The sequence below is a fragment of the Pieris napi genome, chromosome 1 (assembly GCF_905475465.1).
Source record: "Pieris napi chromosome 1, ilPieNapi1.2, whole genome shotgun sequence".
In the NCBI taxonomy this organism is placed as follows: Eukaryota; Metazoa; Arthropoda; class Insecta; order Lepidoptera; family Pieridae; genus Pieris; species Pieris napi.
Window position 1 is genome coordinate 1,429,114 of NC_062234.1, and position 16,913 is coordinate 1,446,026.

Sequence of the window (16,913 nt, forward strand, 5' to 3'; positions counted from 1 at the left end):
TTTTTATGAAAAAGGTTTTATACATTAGATATACACGAAAAAAATGACTATGAACTATGTCTCATTATGGTCTAAGATCCGGCTGCAGGATTAGTGCGCTCATCTGTTATTTGCTAAAAAACAAGTTTTTATGTATATTAATAATTAGGAGAATGTATATCTTTATGTATGTCGTCTGAATAATTATGTTATGCGTTAACTTCTTTTTCACTCTACCTTAAATATTAATCATCTTTAACAGCAGCGTACTATTACTACACTGTAGGCAAAACAAACTTATTAACTATCTTAATTATTAATTTTAAAGGTAGACAACTTATCTACATTCAAATTAACTGTTTCTTTAAACATATTTTAAATTTTCTAGGTTAACAGTAGATCAAGTGGAAGAATTGTGGCAATGTCTAGTAGTGGAAGGTACGAGTGAGTGTGCCGATTGCCTCTACTCGTGGTTGTTGTCGCACTCAAAGTCACCAGATCAACATGCTTTGGGGCTGGATGCTCTGCGTTTTTTGTACGTTGAGAAGATGCCCACGTTGGATCCTGAGGTGACCACATTTCTATGTCTATTCTGCTTATTTTATTGTTCTTTTTATTGCTAATTTAAAGTGTCATAAAATAATTTTATTTTGTGAGTGTCGAAGTTCTCTATTAAAGGCATGGAATATGAATTAAGTTTTAGTTCCGTTCCTAAATATTCCTTTTTATAATGCAATGGACACAGCCCGCCATTTTTCCAATTATTTTCTAGATTTAAGTTGTAAAGTTTTTAACAGCTGTCTACAAATATACTTAAATGTTCTCCAGTGGTAGAAATATGTTAAACAATTGTAAATTTATAATAATACATAACTTTAATCCGGTTAAAAAGTTTTTTCTCTAGACATCACGACGTAAATAATATTTTTTTTAATTACATTTGATTAAGGTTCTATATTTTTTTTCCTTTTTTATATATGTTTTGGCTATGCACTTCTTGCACTTTACTCGTCATATTTCTTTTTTTAGTTTTTCCCTTTCTAGGGTTGCCTGGAAGAGATCGCTTGTCAGCGATAAGGCCGCCCGTTGCATCTCTTGTAATTTTTATGCATTGTGTTTTTTTAATGCAACGTAGTGTGAATAAATAAAATAAATTGTATATAAAAGCAATGTTTACGGCTTTGCTTAAATTTAAATGTTTATATTACAGACAATAAGTATAATGGGTCTCAGCCTGTACCAGCAGCTATGTAACCTGGCACGAATGGCTTTGGGGGCTGGAGATGCACATCCGCATCATCCCCACCACCCGCACACCTTGGCTATGGACCATTTGTGGAAGATCGCCCTCAGAGCCAATAGTACAGGTATAGTTTCATTAAATATAGCTGATATTTTAATTTCGCGTCTAATATTTTAACTAGACACGCCATCCAAGTAGATGTAGTCCTCTCTGTTTTCATTTTCTGAACTTATCGCACTTATTCCCTAAACACCACTCGGTCTCTCTTGCTATATTCAAGTGTAGGAGGAGGAGACTATCCTTTATGCTCCTGCGTTGCCGAGAAGACTTGGGACCACTGACGCGAGGTCACACTTCTTGTGCTTACTTGTACTTACGCTTTTATTTGTGGTCTTCTCCCACGTAGAAGGCAGGTAGTTTTTGACGCGCACCACCACTATGTAGAACCAGCTGCTCGCTGAAGTATTTCCGAACCAATTCGACTTAGGGTCCTTCGTACCAATTTTTAATAAGCCGGCAACGCACTTGCGAGCCCTCTGGCATTGAGAGTGTCCATGGGCGGCGGATTACTTAACATCAGGTGAGCCTATTAAACACAAGTAAAGAGACGGAGGACTATGTGTGAGTGGTGTTTCCATTTTTTTAGGCTGCATTCCTCTTGCCCCTCAGTCTACTTCGCCGCTACAGAAAATGATGCATACTTTTTCACACTAACACGAGTTTCCTAATTTTCTTAATGTTTAATTCCTTTAAAATAGGGGTTTGCTGAAAAAAATGTATGAAGTTCTATTCTTACGTTGCATTTTACTTTTCAGACGTCTCAATGGGGGCTATTCAATACTTAAACAGTTACTACATGGGACAGCAATTGCAGCAAGAAGACGACTTTGTGTCAAAATGCATGTTCCACCTATCATCGGCCGCCGAGAGACTCATATCCAAGAGCCAAGATGGCGAAGGAACCTCTAACCAGGATGACAAATGCGAAAAAGAGGAGAAAGTCACAGACAAACAAAATATATATGAACATATGACGGAAGAGGCAGCGTTGCAATGCATACAGAGGGCGTTGCTTTTGTTGAAAACCCATTTGGATACGTTTAAGAGAAGGTTAGTTTTTTTTAAATTAAATATTTCTTTAAAATAATAATGAAACAATCTTGCAACAACTAATTTTGGTATCAGGTAGGAGATAATTCATTATATACATCTAAATTCGATAGCGAAACTGACATTAGCTAAACAGCATTTTCGATATATTTAACACTATTTCTATAAATGGACACCATTTCGTAAATAATTATTGAAATCTCACAAATATAAATATAGCTAAAGGGCAATTATTCTGAATTAATTGAAAGTAAATAAACAAAAACAAACTGTAGTATGAAAAATCACGATTTTATCAGCACACACTGTTTTGATATTATATTTATCTAATAAATATACTTAAAATCAAAAATATGTCTCAAAACCGTCACAACCACGCAAAAAGACAGATTCAAACTAAAATGTCAGTTTGACATTTCTATTATGGCGCCAAATAATCGGCATTACCAACGTATTAAATATAACATTACATGGGTTACATTACATTTATCTTAACAAATATGAAAAGGTTTAAGGTTCTTAGATTTTTACATTTGAACTTAAAATCTATTTATGTTCCTATGTGTGCATTTTCAGTGCCCGTGTGCACATAGAGTTACTAATTCTATACGTTATCTGTGAGCTATTTTTGGCTGAAATTCACGTATATTTTTATGGAATAATACATTTGCTCTACCAGATACGCATACCACTTACGGCGTTGGGCGTTAGCGGAGACGGGTGCGTGGGAAGGAGGCGGAACGGGCGCAGGCAGCGTACGCGTGACTCTGCAGCCGGCAGGCGCCGGGCCTAGGGCCGTACTCACCCTGCATCATTCAGATCTAGTAGCCCACCTTAGGGCACATGTGCATGTCTGGTGGGAGAAACAGGTTAGTAATTTTAAAAAAGTATGATAATACACAAAGCACATAGTTCCTAAATTCTATTTTTTTTAATATATAATAGGGGGCAAATTTCGGGACGCCCATAAGGGGCAGTCAACGCAGCCCATGTACACCCAATTTTAGAGGGTGCGTTGCCGGCCTTTGAGGAAGTAGTTAACTCTAACTTTGAATAGTTGGACCGATCTCCCACCGGCAGTCGATTCCACAGTTCGCTAGTTTGCAAAATAAAGTGATAATAATAAAGTGATAACACAATTTCTAGATTCAAGGAGAAGATGCCGTAACCGCCTTGTCTAGTGATGGTCCATTGCGCATGATTACACAAGGACAAGAGCTGACCATAGATTATGATGAACGTACTTTGTATGATATGGGATTTAAAGACAATCAGGTGAATATTTAAAAGTTATATTACAATACAATGATTTCATAGATTTAAATAGTACTACTGCATATTTTAATTTTCAAAAATATGATTATTTATTCATGAGTCACACTAATAATATATATACACACACTGAGAAAATAAAAAATACAATAAACACAGAAAATGCATATACATACATCAATTACAAGTATGCACAACATAGACAAAATCAAAATCTTAAAAAAGCATAAAAATCAATCATTTATGATATATTTAGTGAAATTAAAAACCTAACATATTAAAGTACTTTAATTATAACATAAATCATTAAATTTATTTTCATATAAAATAAAAAATGAAATTCTCAAATATTATGTTAATTATATATTAGCAGCTTTTACATTCTACCTCTGGTAATAGTAGAAATAATTTTCCATGTTACAGCTAGTTTTCGTATCTGTGGGCGTGGGCAGTCGCGGGGCATGGGCGGAATGGCCTTCCGCCCAACCGGCACCTGCGCGTGCGCGGCTTCCCACACACCTATTGCTGGATCCAACTTACTTTCACCAGCTTTTCACGCTGATGCAGGCGCTGGGACAGATGAAGGAACCGGCTACTAATGGGGTGAGGCTATAATGACCATGTTTAGAAGTCCTGGATTCTAGGTTCAACCTTTTTAGGTCTGGGCCTCAGATTTCTGTATCTGTTTCACGATCATTTGTTAATCTAATAGGCAAGTAGGCGATCAGCCTCCTTTGCCTGACGACTTTAATGCCGATTTTCTCGCGATGATTTCCTTTACCGTTCTAGCGAATGTTAAATGCGCTTATAGAAAGAAAGTCCATTGGTGCACAGCCGGGAATCGAACCCACGACCTCAGGGATGATAGTCGCACGCTCAAGGCCAACACTGCTCAAAGGTATAACACCAAGCCCTATAAAATATATTATAACCCAAGTTTTTCCATATGTTTTTAGGAACTCATGGCTCATACAAAAGCCCAATTGCTGTCTCGTCGGGTCTGGGATATTCTCCAAGCGGTGCCCCTCAATCCCACACTATTGGAGGCGTTTCAGAATCCCACCGAAAACAAGTTGCCAGAATTGCTGGACCCGACAAGTCCCCAGAAACTCATGTACTCCCTCCATATTATTGACAAATTGAGTTCAAACAATGGAAGCCCAAATGTGAAGGAATCTGCGGTAAATGTTGAAAAAACTGATGAAAATCCTGCGGAAAATTGGAATGAAGTATTTATTAAGAAGGGTGGCTTGAGACTGCTCTATGATATTATGATGACTGGTGAGTTGTGTTGTGTTTAATAGATCTATGTGAAGAATCTAATTTATGCTATCAAGTATATATAAGACATTGTCGTAAGCAAAGTTAGTTTAGTTCCAAATACGCCCACGGAGCGCTGCTCAACTTTTATTGTCACTATTTTATTACGAATTAAACCCAAAGTATCGAAATGTATTTATAACGTTTTAATTGGGGGTCAATTTAATAAATAATGAGCTGCCAGTACTCTGTAGCTGTTCTAAAAATGGCGATTGTGATCGTAGCTTAAACGTTAAACGTGTACGTATATATACGTGTTTGTACTGCCCGATCCCAATGTCCGTAGATATTTAAAGGTCATAAAAACGCCAGGACATTGGAAGATATTACAAGAAATGTAAACTAAAAAATAATTTGCTTGTATAACCTCGACCTCCGTCGTTCCACAACTGAGCGTTTCTTAACCCGCTGAAGTATTTCCGAACCAATTCCTTTAAGTCCTTCAAGAAAAGAGCGTACAAATTCTAAAGAGGCCGGTAACGCGCTCGCGAGCCCTCTGGCGTTGAGTGTCCATGGGCGGTGGTATCACTTAACATCAGGTGAGCCTTCTGTCCGGTTACCCTCTACTCTATAAATAAACAGCCTTCCTAATATTACAATTATAACACTAAAATATATTTATAGGGGTTCTTCAACGTAACGATGACAGCGAATGGAGACAAGATTGTTTGGCGCTGTTGTTACAACTGCTGTGCCGTATCGGGACTTTACCCTGTTCGGAGGCGGGACAAACACCTAAACTTCATCCAGTAAGATTAATCTACCTTTTGGGGCAAGGGGCGGATATATTTCTGCGTATGAAACACACTGACTAAATATTTTTTAAGTTTAAGGAACAAATATATATTTAACTAGCTGCCCCCGCGAACTTCGTTTCTCCTTAATGTGATTTTACGTACTGTTCGGTTTTCTGCAATGAAAACTTTTTAGGTTTTTCTGTGAATTTTCTCTACATAAACCTCAGAATTCAAGTCATAAGATTTTTTTTTTTTTTTTTTAATGAAGCGCATCGTGCAATCAGTCTTCTGACTATGAGCAGATGAGTTGTAGGATGGTTTGCGGGTGGAGATATTCCTCATTAGGAATATCTACCATAATAATATTAGCTCAGTCAATGCGGCTGAGCTCCAAGGTTCTTCGTCTTTTGAGTCGGTTTATATACTCCGGTAGGGTGAGTTGAACAGCTAGGTGGTTAGGATGATATTCCAGCCTAGTCTTGTACTTCTGAGCGTATACTTTTATTTCCTCCTTGACTGTAGGTATGCCTAGGTGTTCATGTACTTCAGCGTTTCTTATGAACCAAGGCGAGTTGCTTATTTGTTTAAGGATGTAGTTTTGTGTTTTTTGAATTTTAGTTTTGTTAGAGTCACATGTAGCTCCCCACAATTGTATCCCGTAGGTCCACACCGGTTTTATAACAGAATTGTAGATAAGGAGTTTGTTGTCGATGGACAATTTCGAGTTTCTACCCAGTAACCAGTACAGCCTCTTATATTTAATGTTGATCTCACGCCGTTTTGTTTCGATGTGTTTTTGCCATGTCAAAGTGCAGTCCAAGATATTTAACTGTGTCACTCTGAGGCAGTTCCTTTCCTCCTAGGTTTACAGGGGGGCATGTCTTTCTTCGCAGTGTGAATGTCACCTGTACTGATTTGCTAGTGTTCACCCTAATTCTCCACCTATCGAACCAGTTGCTTATTTCATCTAGGCTTCGCTGCAGCTTTAACGTGGCTTCTTCGGGTTGTTTACTTGAAGCTAGGATTGCCGTATCGTCTGCATAGGTTGCAATGTTGACTTCAGAGGTACGCGGTAGATCTGAGGTATATATGGTGTACAGCACTGGGCCAAGTACAGAGCCTTGAGGTACCCCTGCAAGTATATCATGAAAACCTGATGTACAATCCATCTCTTTCACTTGGAATATTCTATCGGTGATATAAGACTCTAGGATTCCATAGAAAGTATGAGGCAGAAGTGACTTGATCTTACATAAGAGCCCCTTGTGCCATACGCGATCGAATGCTTGTTGAACGTCCAGAAAAGCTGAGGAGCAGTACTCTTTTAGCTCAAGGCTATTGCTTATGAATTTACACACCCTGTGAGTTTGTTCGATAGTGCCGTGTTGTGCTCTAAACCCGAATTGGTGATCTGGAATTATAGAATTTTCATGAATAGCTTGCGAGAGCCGTCGTAGTAGTACCTTCTCCAGTACTTTAGAGACGATCGGGAGAAGACTTATAGGTCGGTAAGATGAGACGTCATGTGGCGATTTTCCGGGCTTATGGACCATAATCACCTGAGAGACCTTCCATAGCGCTGGAAAGCATCCAACACTTATAATCCGGTTGAATAGGGTCGTCAAGTAAGTTATAGCCTTACGAGGTAATTCGGAGAGAACCTTTTTGTCAATGAGGTCAAAACCTGGTGCCTTCCTATTCTCCATTTGTAGTATGGTTCTTTGTACCTCCCTTGGTGTTACTATCTTCAAGGGCAAATGCAATTGGAAATCCTGCTGGAGAATGTCATCTATTTCTGCCTCATCCGACCCAGGAGTGGCTTCATTTGGAACAAATACTTTAGCCAGATGGTCAGCAAAAGCATTTGCTTTTTCTAGTTTAGATCTAGCCCACTTGTTTCTATCTAGTCTTATAGGTGGTTTAGGGTTTGTGGGTTGATTCAGATTTTTGCATGCCTTCCAGAGAGAGTAGTCGGTGTCTGTTGTAGCTGTTAACGACATCAGGTTTTCCTCAATAGTAGCATCTAGATTTTCTTTTATAGCCTGTTTAAGGTGTTTAGCGTAGCGGTTTAGTGCTGTTTTATCATCGGGATGACGACTATTATGCCACACTCTACGTAATCTTCTCTTCTCTAGGATCATGTCATGAATTTCGTGGGGTACAGAAAGCTGTCTGGTCTTTTTCTGAGCCATTCCCTCAGAACTCCTCCAGCATGCGTCCTGCACCACCCTCGTAAATGCCAAGACTGCACTATCTATTTCCTCCTTACTCTTTAGTGAAATCCGTAATTGTAGGGCGTCCTCTACGAGGTCACGAAACATTTGCCAATTTGTTCTCCTGTTATACAGTTTTGGTTTCCGTTGGCACTCCAGAATATTGGTACTAATAGTTAATATCACCGGGATGTGAGCTGAAGAACCATCGAGAAAGCCATCAATGTGATAAAACAGTCGTGAGAGACCCTTCATTAAAAAGAAGTCCAGGACATCAGGCAATCTTCCAGGGTCGCTTGGCCAGTGAGTTGGCTCGGGGGTGGAGATTGTTGTTAAGTGGTTTTTATCAACGCATTTTTTAAGTTCTCTACCACGCGTGGTAATCAATCTCGACCCCCACTGCAGATGCTTTGAATTCCAATCTCCACCTGCTATGAAGCGTGGACCCAGACTGTTAATATATGTGGTGAAGTGTTCCTCAGTTATAACGTGCTTTGGAGGACAATAAACCGAGGAGATACAGAAATTCCCATTTTCATCCTGGATATTTATTGAGGTGGCTTGAATGGATTCCGATCGAAATTGTGGAAGTTCGTAGTGTTCAATGGAGGATCTAATTATAATAGCTGTGCCTCCATGTGCAGTGCCATCGGGATGATTTGTTGTGTACACATTGTAGTTTTGTACATGTATTTGGCTGTTGGATGTAAGGTGCGCCTCAGAAATAAGCAAGGCGTCCAGATTATGCATTTTTAACAGGATTTCAGCTTCATTTTTCTTAGGCGATAGACCATCTATGTTCCATGTAGCAATTTTGAGTTTATTCATTTTTATGGTAATTTGTTAACTAGTGTAGTCAAGAGCCCCAGAATGGTGCTCATTTGTTGTAGGATTGTATCAATTTTTTGTGATTGTTTTATAAATATTTCCTCAATTCTATTATTCAGTGATTGTTGACTGGCTTCTGGTACAGATTGTTGGTTTGTACCTTGGACTAAATGATTACTTTTAGCCACTTCATTATATCCCTTAGGCGTATTTATTGTGGGTGGGTTCGGGGGTTGGTTTGTAGGTTGGGGGTTTGGGCTTATACCACTATTGGGAGAGCTTGACGTAGGAGCTTTTCTTGCGCTTAGAGACGAGCGCTGTGTTTTTCTGGCTAGAATTTCTTTATATACCTCGCAACCTTTATAATTCGCAGGGTGAGGGCCGAGACATAGGGCACATTTTGCTGGGGTACTGCGGTCCACTTTAGGACAATCTTTGGTTAAGTGTGATTCTGCGCATTTGAGGCATCGACCTGGTCTCATGCAGTAGTTTTTGGTGTGACCATACTGCTGGCATCTTTGACACTGTACTATAGTGGTCCTCTTTTTTGGGTCTTCTATAGTAACAATTTGGTGGAAAATATGTCTGATTTCCTTGGCTGCTTTATTATGCTGACTAGGTTGCAGGTTTACAAAAAAAGTTGAGGTAGGTTTTTTATCAGGCCCAAATCTGGCATTGATAATCTCTCCAACTACTATGTTTCCCGTTTTCTCAAATTCAGCTTTTATAACATGAAGTGGAGTAGTGTGGTGCAAGTTTCTTACTACCAGTCTGTAGTTTCTGTCTTCTTTTCGATTGAATGTATGGCCAATGAGACCCTTCTCTCTTACAGCTGTAATAAGTTTTTTGTAAACATCTATGTCTTCACTCATAATTCTTATTTGTGTTTTGTTTACTATCTTAAACTTGAATGTGGTTCTTTCAGTTGCAGATTCGAGAAATTCCGTCAGTTTATTGACATCTTGGATTCCATATAGTATGATTGGAGGTGGATTGCTGGGCTTCTTTCCTTTGGTTTGGGTAGGTTCTTCAACGAGAGTTAGTCCATCGAACATGTTCGAAGTAGCTACACTTTCGGGGGTTGGTTTGAGAGTTTCCTTTTTTTATTCGGCTTTCTATTTACTGGAGCCGTTTGCCATTCAGGCAAGTTAGTGTCGCAGGCTACTTCTTGAGAGCTTTGTGGTTCCTTCTCCTCATTTCTGGTAGGCAGTAAACTCCCAACCGATACACTTCTCTGTCTTATAAACAGGCTTGGATGGAAGGCTTGTTGTACATATTTCTTACTTTGACCAGTAGCATTCACTGTCACGGGGGCCTGGGTACCCACCCTCGTGGAGTCTTCGGTAGCCAATTTCACACTTTCAGCTACCTCCATTCTGCATCTTGATGAATTAAACTAGTTAATATTCATTTTAATTAATAATGCAAAATTTGCGGGTAGATTCAAAAGTGTTCACTTTAATGTTCGACTAAGATCTTGCGTTTAGACGTATTACAATAGATTATTTTAATAACTTAATAACGAACTCGTAGTATACAATCACTGATTACAAGATTATGAGCAATTACACACGCAATTCTATAATAAAAGATTATTGTTGACGGACGCGACGCGACGTTGTTCGCGCGAGTTGTAAGACTGACCGAGTCATAAGATTTTAATTAACAAATGAATAATAGGGTTGATCGTAGAGGAGTGAAAATTTATTTTTATTCTTTATAAAATAAATACAAAAATATTTACTTTAAAAAAAAATGAGGTTTGAAAGATAGATAGTAGCCGATTCTCAGACTGAATTTCGGTCGAGCCGTATCGGAGGAGTATGGGAACGAACATTTTATATATAAGATTAGATAAAAAATATTTTTTTAAGACTTTTTAGGATTTATTTTTATAATTAACTTTTCTAGGCATTGCTAGCATTAATGAGCGTCGAGGAAACGACGGATCGACTTATATCAATCCTGTGTGAGGCAGCCACTGCTAAAGAACCTATCACTTATAAGACTGGTTTTTGGGGACGCGCTCAGGTAAACAAACACACATATTTGTATATTAATCTTCGGTTTCACTAGAGTTCTTTGTTAGTGTCAGTTGAAACTGCTTTTAAAACACATAAGTAAAAATCGATATATTTCCTCCAATTTGTTTTAATTTATAAATTTTTAATTATATATTTTGATTATTATTTTTCTCCATTAATACATATATTTTCTTGAATCATTTTCTGGTTTTTGTAAAATAATTTCGGGTTCAATTTTTGAAAATATAGACTTGAAATCTTCTACATAAAATTGTCTTGTAATAAATATTTAGTCTATTAGACATAGTATTTTTTATAATACCTCCTGAATAAGTAGAGTTCTTGTAGGTGGTACAACACGCGATGCGCATGTGCGTGGTTTGGGCACGGGGTGGCGGCGAAGCTGCAGCCCTCGCTTGGGCTTTGAGAAAAGCCGCGCCCAGACTCTTACTTGACGATGCGGACCCAGCCGTGAGTTAACTTTAAGAAATCTTCACCGCAACCCTGTATATGGGTAGCATGTAATTAAGCTTTAGTTATAGATAATAGGAAACATGGAGATTTTCTAAATATATTTTGTAAATATTTGTTATTTTTCTATTAGGTCACTTGAGTATATAAATAATAAGATTTACCTTTTTGTAGGTATTTCATAAAAAAATACGTAGCATTTCATTTTATTGCCCTCAAATGGGTTAAATTTGTCCCTTTTTCGGTGGATAACTTTTTTAGTTGCAACACTTATGAAATGTCAGTATTCTACGGAATTAAAAATCAGAGTATAGACTGATTGCGCCAAACCCACCAGGCCTAGGTTAAGTAAATACCTTTTTAGGAAAGGGGGATTTGACCCCTGCTGCGTAGCTTCTCGGCTACAGATCGGCCTGATCGCGTGCCGGACAGGCTAATTTCCTATGTAGACTGTAGAAACAAACACTTAGGTGTTACTTGTCAAAAACGGTTTTATATGACAGTCATATAATTTTAAGGGTCATTGTTCAAGACGTATATTTAAAATTAAATAAACCCGTACAGGTACGTCGCGAAGCGGGCAGCGCGCTGTATAGGTTATGCGCTGGTGGCGAAGTCGCAGTTCTGGCTCCACTGCTGCAATTGCTACTCCAGCATCTGCCGCGAGCTGCTGACATGAGACCTCATCATCAACCCCATCATCATCACCACGAGGTTTGTTAACTTTATCTATAACATTGTGAATATATCTCAACGCGTTTGAATGCAGCCCCGTTACTTTGTAACTTCCAATTGCTATGTTCAATATTTTTTTAAGGTTGTCCACCATCACGCGGAAGAAGGCAAAGAGCCGTATGGACCGGCCTGTCGTGATTACTTCTGGCTTGTCTGTCGCTTAATAGATGGTCTACCCGAGGACTTCTTCAAAGGTATTATAAGTCACCTTATTTCAGTTATGTTGCACAGATCCCCGTAATCAAAGACTGCGCATACTGAATTCTGCCTCCGAAACTATTGACATATTTATGTTCGCAGACTGATAGAAGCGATATTGTGTATATTATGTGTTTAATATTATTTACTTTATTTTATTTTATTTTTCTCGACATTGTCGTATTGGCATAGTCTGTCTATTTATTTATATACTAAACGAATAGTTTTTTATTTAATGCTATTCAAGGCGTATTTATCGCCCGTAAAAACTAAAAATTGTTTAGAAGACATCTTTTGGCCTAATTAAAAAATATCTTTACTGCTGCAGTAATAAATATAATTTTTTTTTCATAAGTGATTACAAATCTCGAAATTTATATATCATTATTATATATACAATTACCATATGTATAAGTAGAGGACATAAACAAACGAATTAAAACATAAAAGTTTAAATTTTTCAAATCAAAATATCTTTATTAAAAAAGTGCTTTTGTATATATAGACAATAAACGAGGGAAATTTGAATATTTCAGAAGGTGCACTATCAGAAGAGACCGGTGCTCCCGATCTGAACGAGCTCTGTGAACAGATCAGCTGCTCCTTGGAGAAAAGAGAACTAATAGAGAAGAGATCAGAGCCTTGCACCCCGGATGACGGGTTGTACGGTCAACTGAGTCTACTCACGCATCTCTTGAAACATCCACTCACATTTAAAACCTCTGAACAGGGTACTAGCACATTAGAAATGGTAAGTCGCATATCAACACTATTGTTCGCTGCAGAAAAAGGTGGACACCTCAAAATCAACTGAACCGTTTCTAATGAAAATTTGAATTTTTCCCCAAGTTGGAATATTTAAACTGAGAAACTATGAATGTTATCTGATGTCTTTTAATTTTGTAGACAAACTTACGAAAGTTGAGATGTGATTCGAAGTCTAAAAAGATGTTCATACTGATATCCAGAAAAATCCAATTTCAATAATATCACTTCTATACAAGTTTGATAACCTCTTTTCTTTGTAGTCGGTAACAGTCTACAATTGTTTAAGGCTTATAGTATGTCGATAAAGTTAACGGGAAGAAATTGGGGAGAAATTGGCTATGCCAAACGTTATAATATATTTTAATAATGTGATGATCTTATAAAAAAATATAATTGACTATTCTCATCATGTAATTGTAACTTAACGCGAACTTTAGATTGTATCACCATAAAAATTTTGTACCATATTCTTACAAGTAAATTATTATTATAATTAAATAATAGTGAAAACTTGTTAGTGTAACTATTAATTAGACAACTTACTTTAGGTTGACAAAATTGAGCTTCTAATAAAAAAACCGCTTAATATGTTTTAGATATTTGGGTTTTTATTCGACGTTCCAAACCCAACTCAACGAAATTTGCCGAAATGCAAGTCCCAGAAATCACGTGCGGCGGCCTATGACCTGCTGGTCGAGTTAGTACGAGGCGCTCCTGATAATTATATGGTGCTTTATCAGAAACTCATGGATCACCATAAACCTGGTGAGTGACTTTGAATGGAAAGGGTTTTAAAACTTTAGAATTAGGTATTTTTTTAATACTTTGTATACGATTACTCTTAGTGAAACAAAATGGTTTATTGTAGTATTTAACAAACATAAATAATATATCAAAAGAAAAGTTGTATTGTCGGAATTATTACTTACGCTTCGCTACGCAATTCGCACAATCGAGAATTTATTTACATAAGACCTGTAAGTGCGAGCGAGACAGACAGATAAATATTATTTATGGTCCGAAGCTCAGTTCATAATGCGTCGACTATAGTTCTATAGAAGCTTCTGGGGGCTTTCTTTACATAAGTGAGCTTGAATATTTCAGGCCCTTCGTCATCCTACCCGTGGGACTACTGGCCGGCCGAAGAGTCCCGCTCGGAGTGTGGCTACGTTGGCCTAACAAACCTCGGTGCCACATGCTACATGGCATCGTGTATGCAGCACTTGTTCATGATGCCGCATGCCCGTGCCGCCATTTTGGGGGCGGATCCCGCGAACAGCCGTCATGCGAGTACCTTGCATGAGATGCAACGGATGTTCGCTTATCTTATGGTAAGAATATTTTGGGAGATCGATTATATGAGGGAGATTTAAAAAAAATTAAAACAAGGAGCTTTTTGTAGATATTTAAATTTTATTAATAGCAGCCCAGTAAATAGCCTAGTCTTATACATGCCTGAAATTTTCTCTAGTATTGTACCAGAAGTCAAGGAATTTTGGAATTGAGCTTTTGCTCCAAGTGTGTTGCATAACATATTGCTAGCTATTATCACCTACAAACATTGATATACAAAAAACCCAAGATGCACAATCAACGTCTTAAAAACGTCCTCAAAAAATGAGCGCAACATTCTAAATTGTGCGCTCATTTCAAATAGTCTCGCGTCTAATAAGTGGAGTCGATGTTATTTATTTGTGTTTTTTTTATAAATAAATTTATGTACTTTTGAACTTTTTTGTGTATAGTTTTTGACAAATATATTATTTAGTAACAAATTATTTTTTAATTTAAAGAAAACTTTTTAACCGGATTAAAGTTATGTATTATTATAAATTTACAACTATTTAACATCCAACACCTTTTGTCTTCAGTCACCGTGACCACGCACGCTGTAAAGCACCCGAAAAGTCGGATAAATTAAAAATTATGTTAAATAGTTGTAAATAAAAAAGTCATGTTCGACTCCACTCAATAACTTGTCCTACCGACCACGGTCGGTCGTAAAATTTTATTGCTTTAAGTACGTATACACTGCGTTGTAATAACAACTTTAAGCAATTCGCGTAAGGTTGATTTTGCAATAATATATGCTTGTAACATATACTGTTATAGACATACTGTTATAGAAAGGGACAGAAATAGTGTTTCGGGACACTTTCGAGCGTTACTTTTATTGGAGACTGTGCATCTTGGGTTTTTTGTATATCAATGCCTACAAAGTACAAATTCTTGTACTCATAAATCTAAATATACAGAAATTAAAAAGAAATCAGCAGGATCTGAAATCTTAGCAAAGCATGTATAGTTCCTTTCATTGTGTCCTCCAAAAAATATATTGCTATATTTTATAAAACATCAATTTGAGTTGAAGTTTATTTATTTATTAGTAATATTACAGCTAACATACATTTTATAAAACTTTTGTTTTATAAAACTTAGACAATATACAAAGCCAAAACAGATTACATAGATACTATAGACACACAAATAGACGAACCATTAACATTAAACAAATGACAATTAATACTTTATATTTAAAAAAAAACTAGATTGCTACTGCTTCAACAAAATCAGTCTTCCCGCCTCTTCAAATATTTCCTCACATCCTCTTTGGTGAGGAAAATATCAATATCCTCATAATTGGTTGGTTTAAATTTACAGGAAAGCGAGCGAAAAGCATACAATCCGAGAAGTTTTTGCAAAGTGTACCAAATGGATCATCAGCCTCTGAACACGGGTGAACAGAAAGATATGGCTGAATTCTTTATTGACCTCGTATCGAAACTTGAAGAAATGACCCCAGAACTAAAGAAACTCGTCAAGACTTTATTCTGTGGAGTACTCAGTAATAATGTTGTGTCTTTGGTAAGTGTTGCCTGTTTTTTATATAATTCTAAATAAATGTCATATTTAGAGACTTGCTAAAAATATTTATAATCCAGAGATTTTTCATAATAAATTCATGTATGAATAAAATCATTTATTCATACAGGTAACACAATGTACACTTATGAACGTCAAAAAAGAAATATACATTAATGCTTCTAATTTTACATTTACTGCCAGTTCTCAAATCAAGGGCGTAGAACGGAAGAGAAATGGCAATAAACTCTCCGCCACTCTTTTTAATCACCAAGTTTTTTGTTTTACACAATGTTTGTAAGGAGCTGCAACCATTACACCATGTTCCACATGATTGCATCAAAAATCTTGTGACAATAGACAATATATGAAAGATTTATTTCAATAAATTGATAATTTAAAAAAAATTATCGTCGAATTTAGACTTCATGATACCTATGAATAATACTTCTGATATTAAACATCACACTAACTTTAAAGTTATTTGATTCCCTTAGAAAAACTAGATTCAGTTTTGATTGCACAAAGAAATGTTAGAAAAGTCATGAACAATATTACTTCACAGGATTGTCCCCATGTCTCCCGAACATTGGAGGAGTTCTACACAGTGCGATGTCAGGTAGCAGATATGAGAAATTTACATCAAAGTTTGGACGAAGTCACGGTTAAAGATACTCTGGAAGGGGACAACTGTTACACGTGCTCGCATTGTTCGAACAAAGTTCGTGCCGAAAAGCGGTGAGTATATATCTCTACGTTTCTAAACCCAAGCAGTTTCTTTTTAAATGAAAACCTAGACAAAGTTATATAATTTTTTTAATTTATATAATAATAAACACCATTATTGATCATTCGGCAAAACTTCAGATGCCTTTTAATAAATAACAAAGACTATTTTGACGGGAGCAGTATCTTTTTATGATAAATGTTATTTCAATCGTATCTTAAACAATGAGGGTATTTTACTTTATACACAATAATAATAAAAACTTTATTCATGACAGAAATAGATTCTAACAAAATTCATATATCGCTACTCCCCATACTAGGGTGTCCATGTGGGGTGGTTAATTATTCCGTGATATATATTTGAAACAGTTTAAAAAAAAATAGTTTTACTGTTATATCAGATCAAACACAAGTTGTATAAGAT

At 36.9% G+C, this 16,913-nt stretch overlaps 1 protein-coding gene across 3 annotated transcripts in view; it reads left to right on the forward strand.

Annotated features, from left to right (window-relative positions):
* The window catches only part of LOC125055775 (ubiquitin carboxyl-terminal hydrolase puf), a 48,635-nt gene that overhangs the window by 9,365 nt on the left and 22,357 nt on the right, over positions 1–16,913 (forward strand). For all 3 annotated transcript variants that reach the window (XM_047658404.1, XM_047658577.1, XM_047658488.1), the window contains exons 16-32: positions 368–548; positions 1,190–1,346; positions 2,038–2,332; positions 3,012–3,201; positions 3,479–3,607; positions 4,028–4,207; positions 4,561–4,885; positions 5,549–5,673; positions 10,614–10,733; positions 11,075–11,197; positions 11,762–11,911; positions 12,015–12,126; positions 12,667–12,881; positions 13,495–13,663; positions 14,003–14,229; positions 15,560–15,763; positions 16,326–16,498. In XM_047658404.1, coding sequence (XP_047514360.1) covers positions 368–548; positions 1,190–1,346; positions 2,038–2,332; positions 3,012–3,201; positions 3,479–3,607; positions 4,028–4,207; positions 4,561–4,885; positions 5,549–5,673; positions 10,614–10,733; positions 11,075–11,197; positions 11,762–11,911; positions 12,015–12,126; positions 12,667–12,881; positions 13,495–13,663; positions 14,003–14,229; positions 15,560–15,763; positions 16,326–16,498 — 3,075 coding nt within the window. The remainder of the gene's footprint in view (positions 1–367; positions 549–1,189; positions 1,347–2,037; positions 2,333–3,011; positions 3,202–3,478; positions 3,608–4,027; positions 4,208–4,560; positions 4,886–5,548; positions 5,674–10,613; positions 10,734–11,074; positions 11,198–11,761; positions 11,912–12,014; positions 12,127–12,666; positions 12,882–13,494; positions 13,664–14,002; positions 14,230–15,559; positions 15,764–16,325; positions 16,499–16,913) is intronic.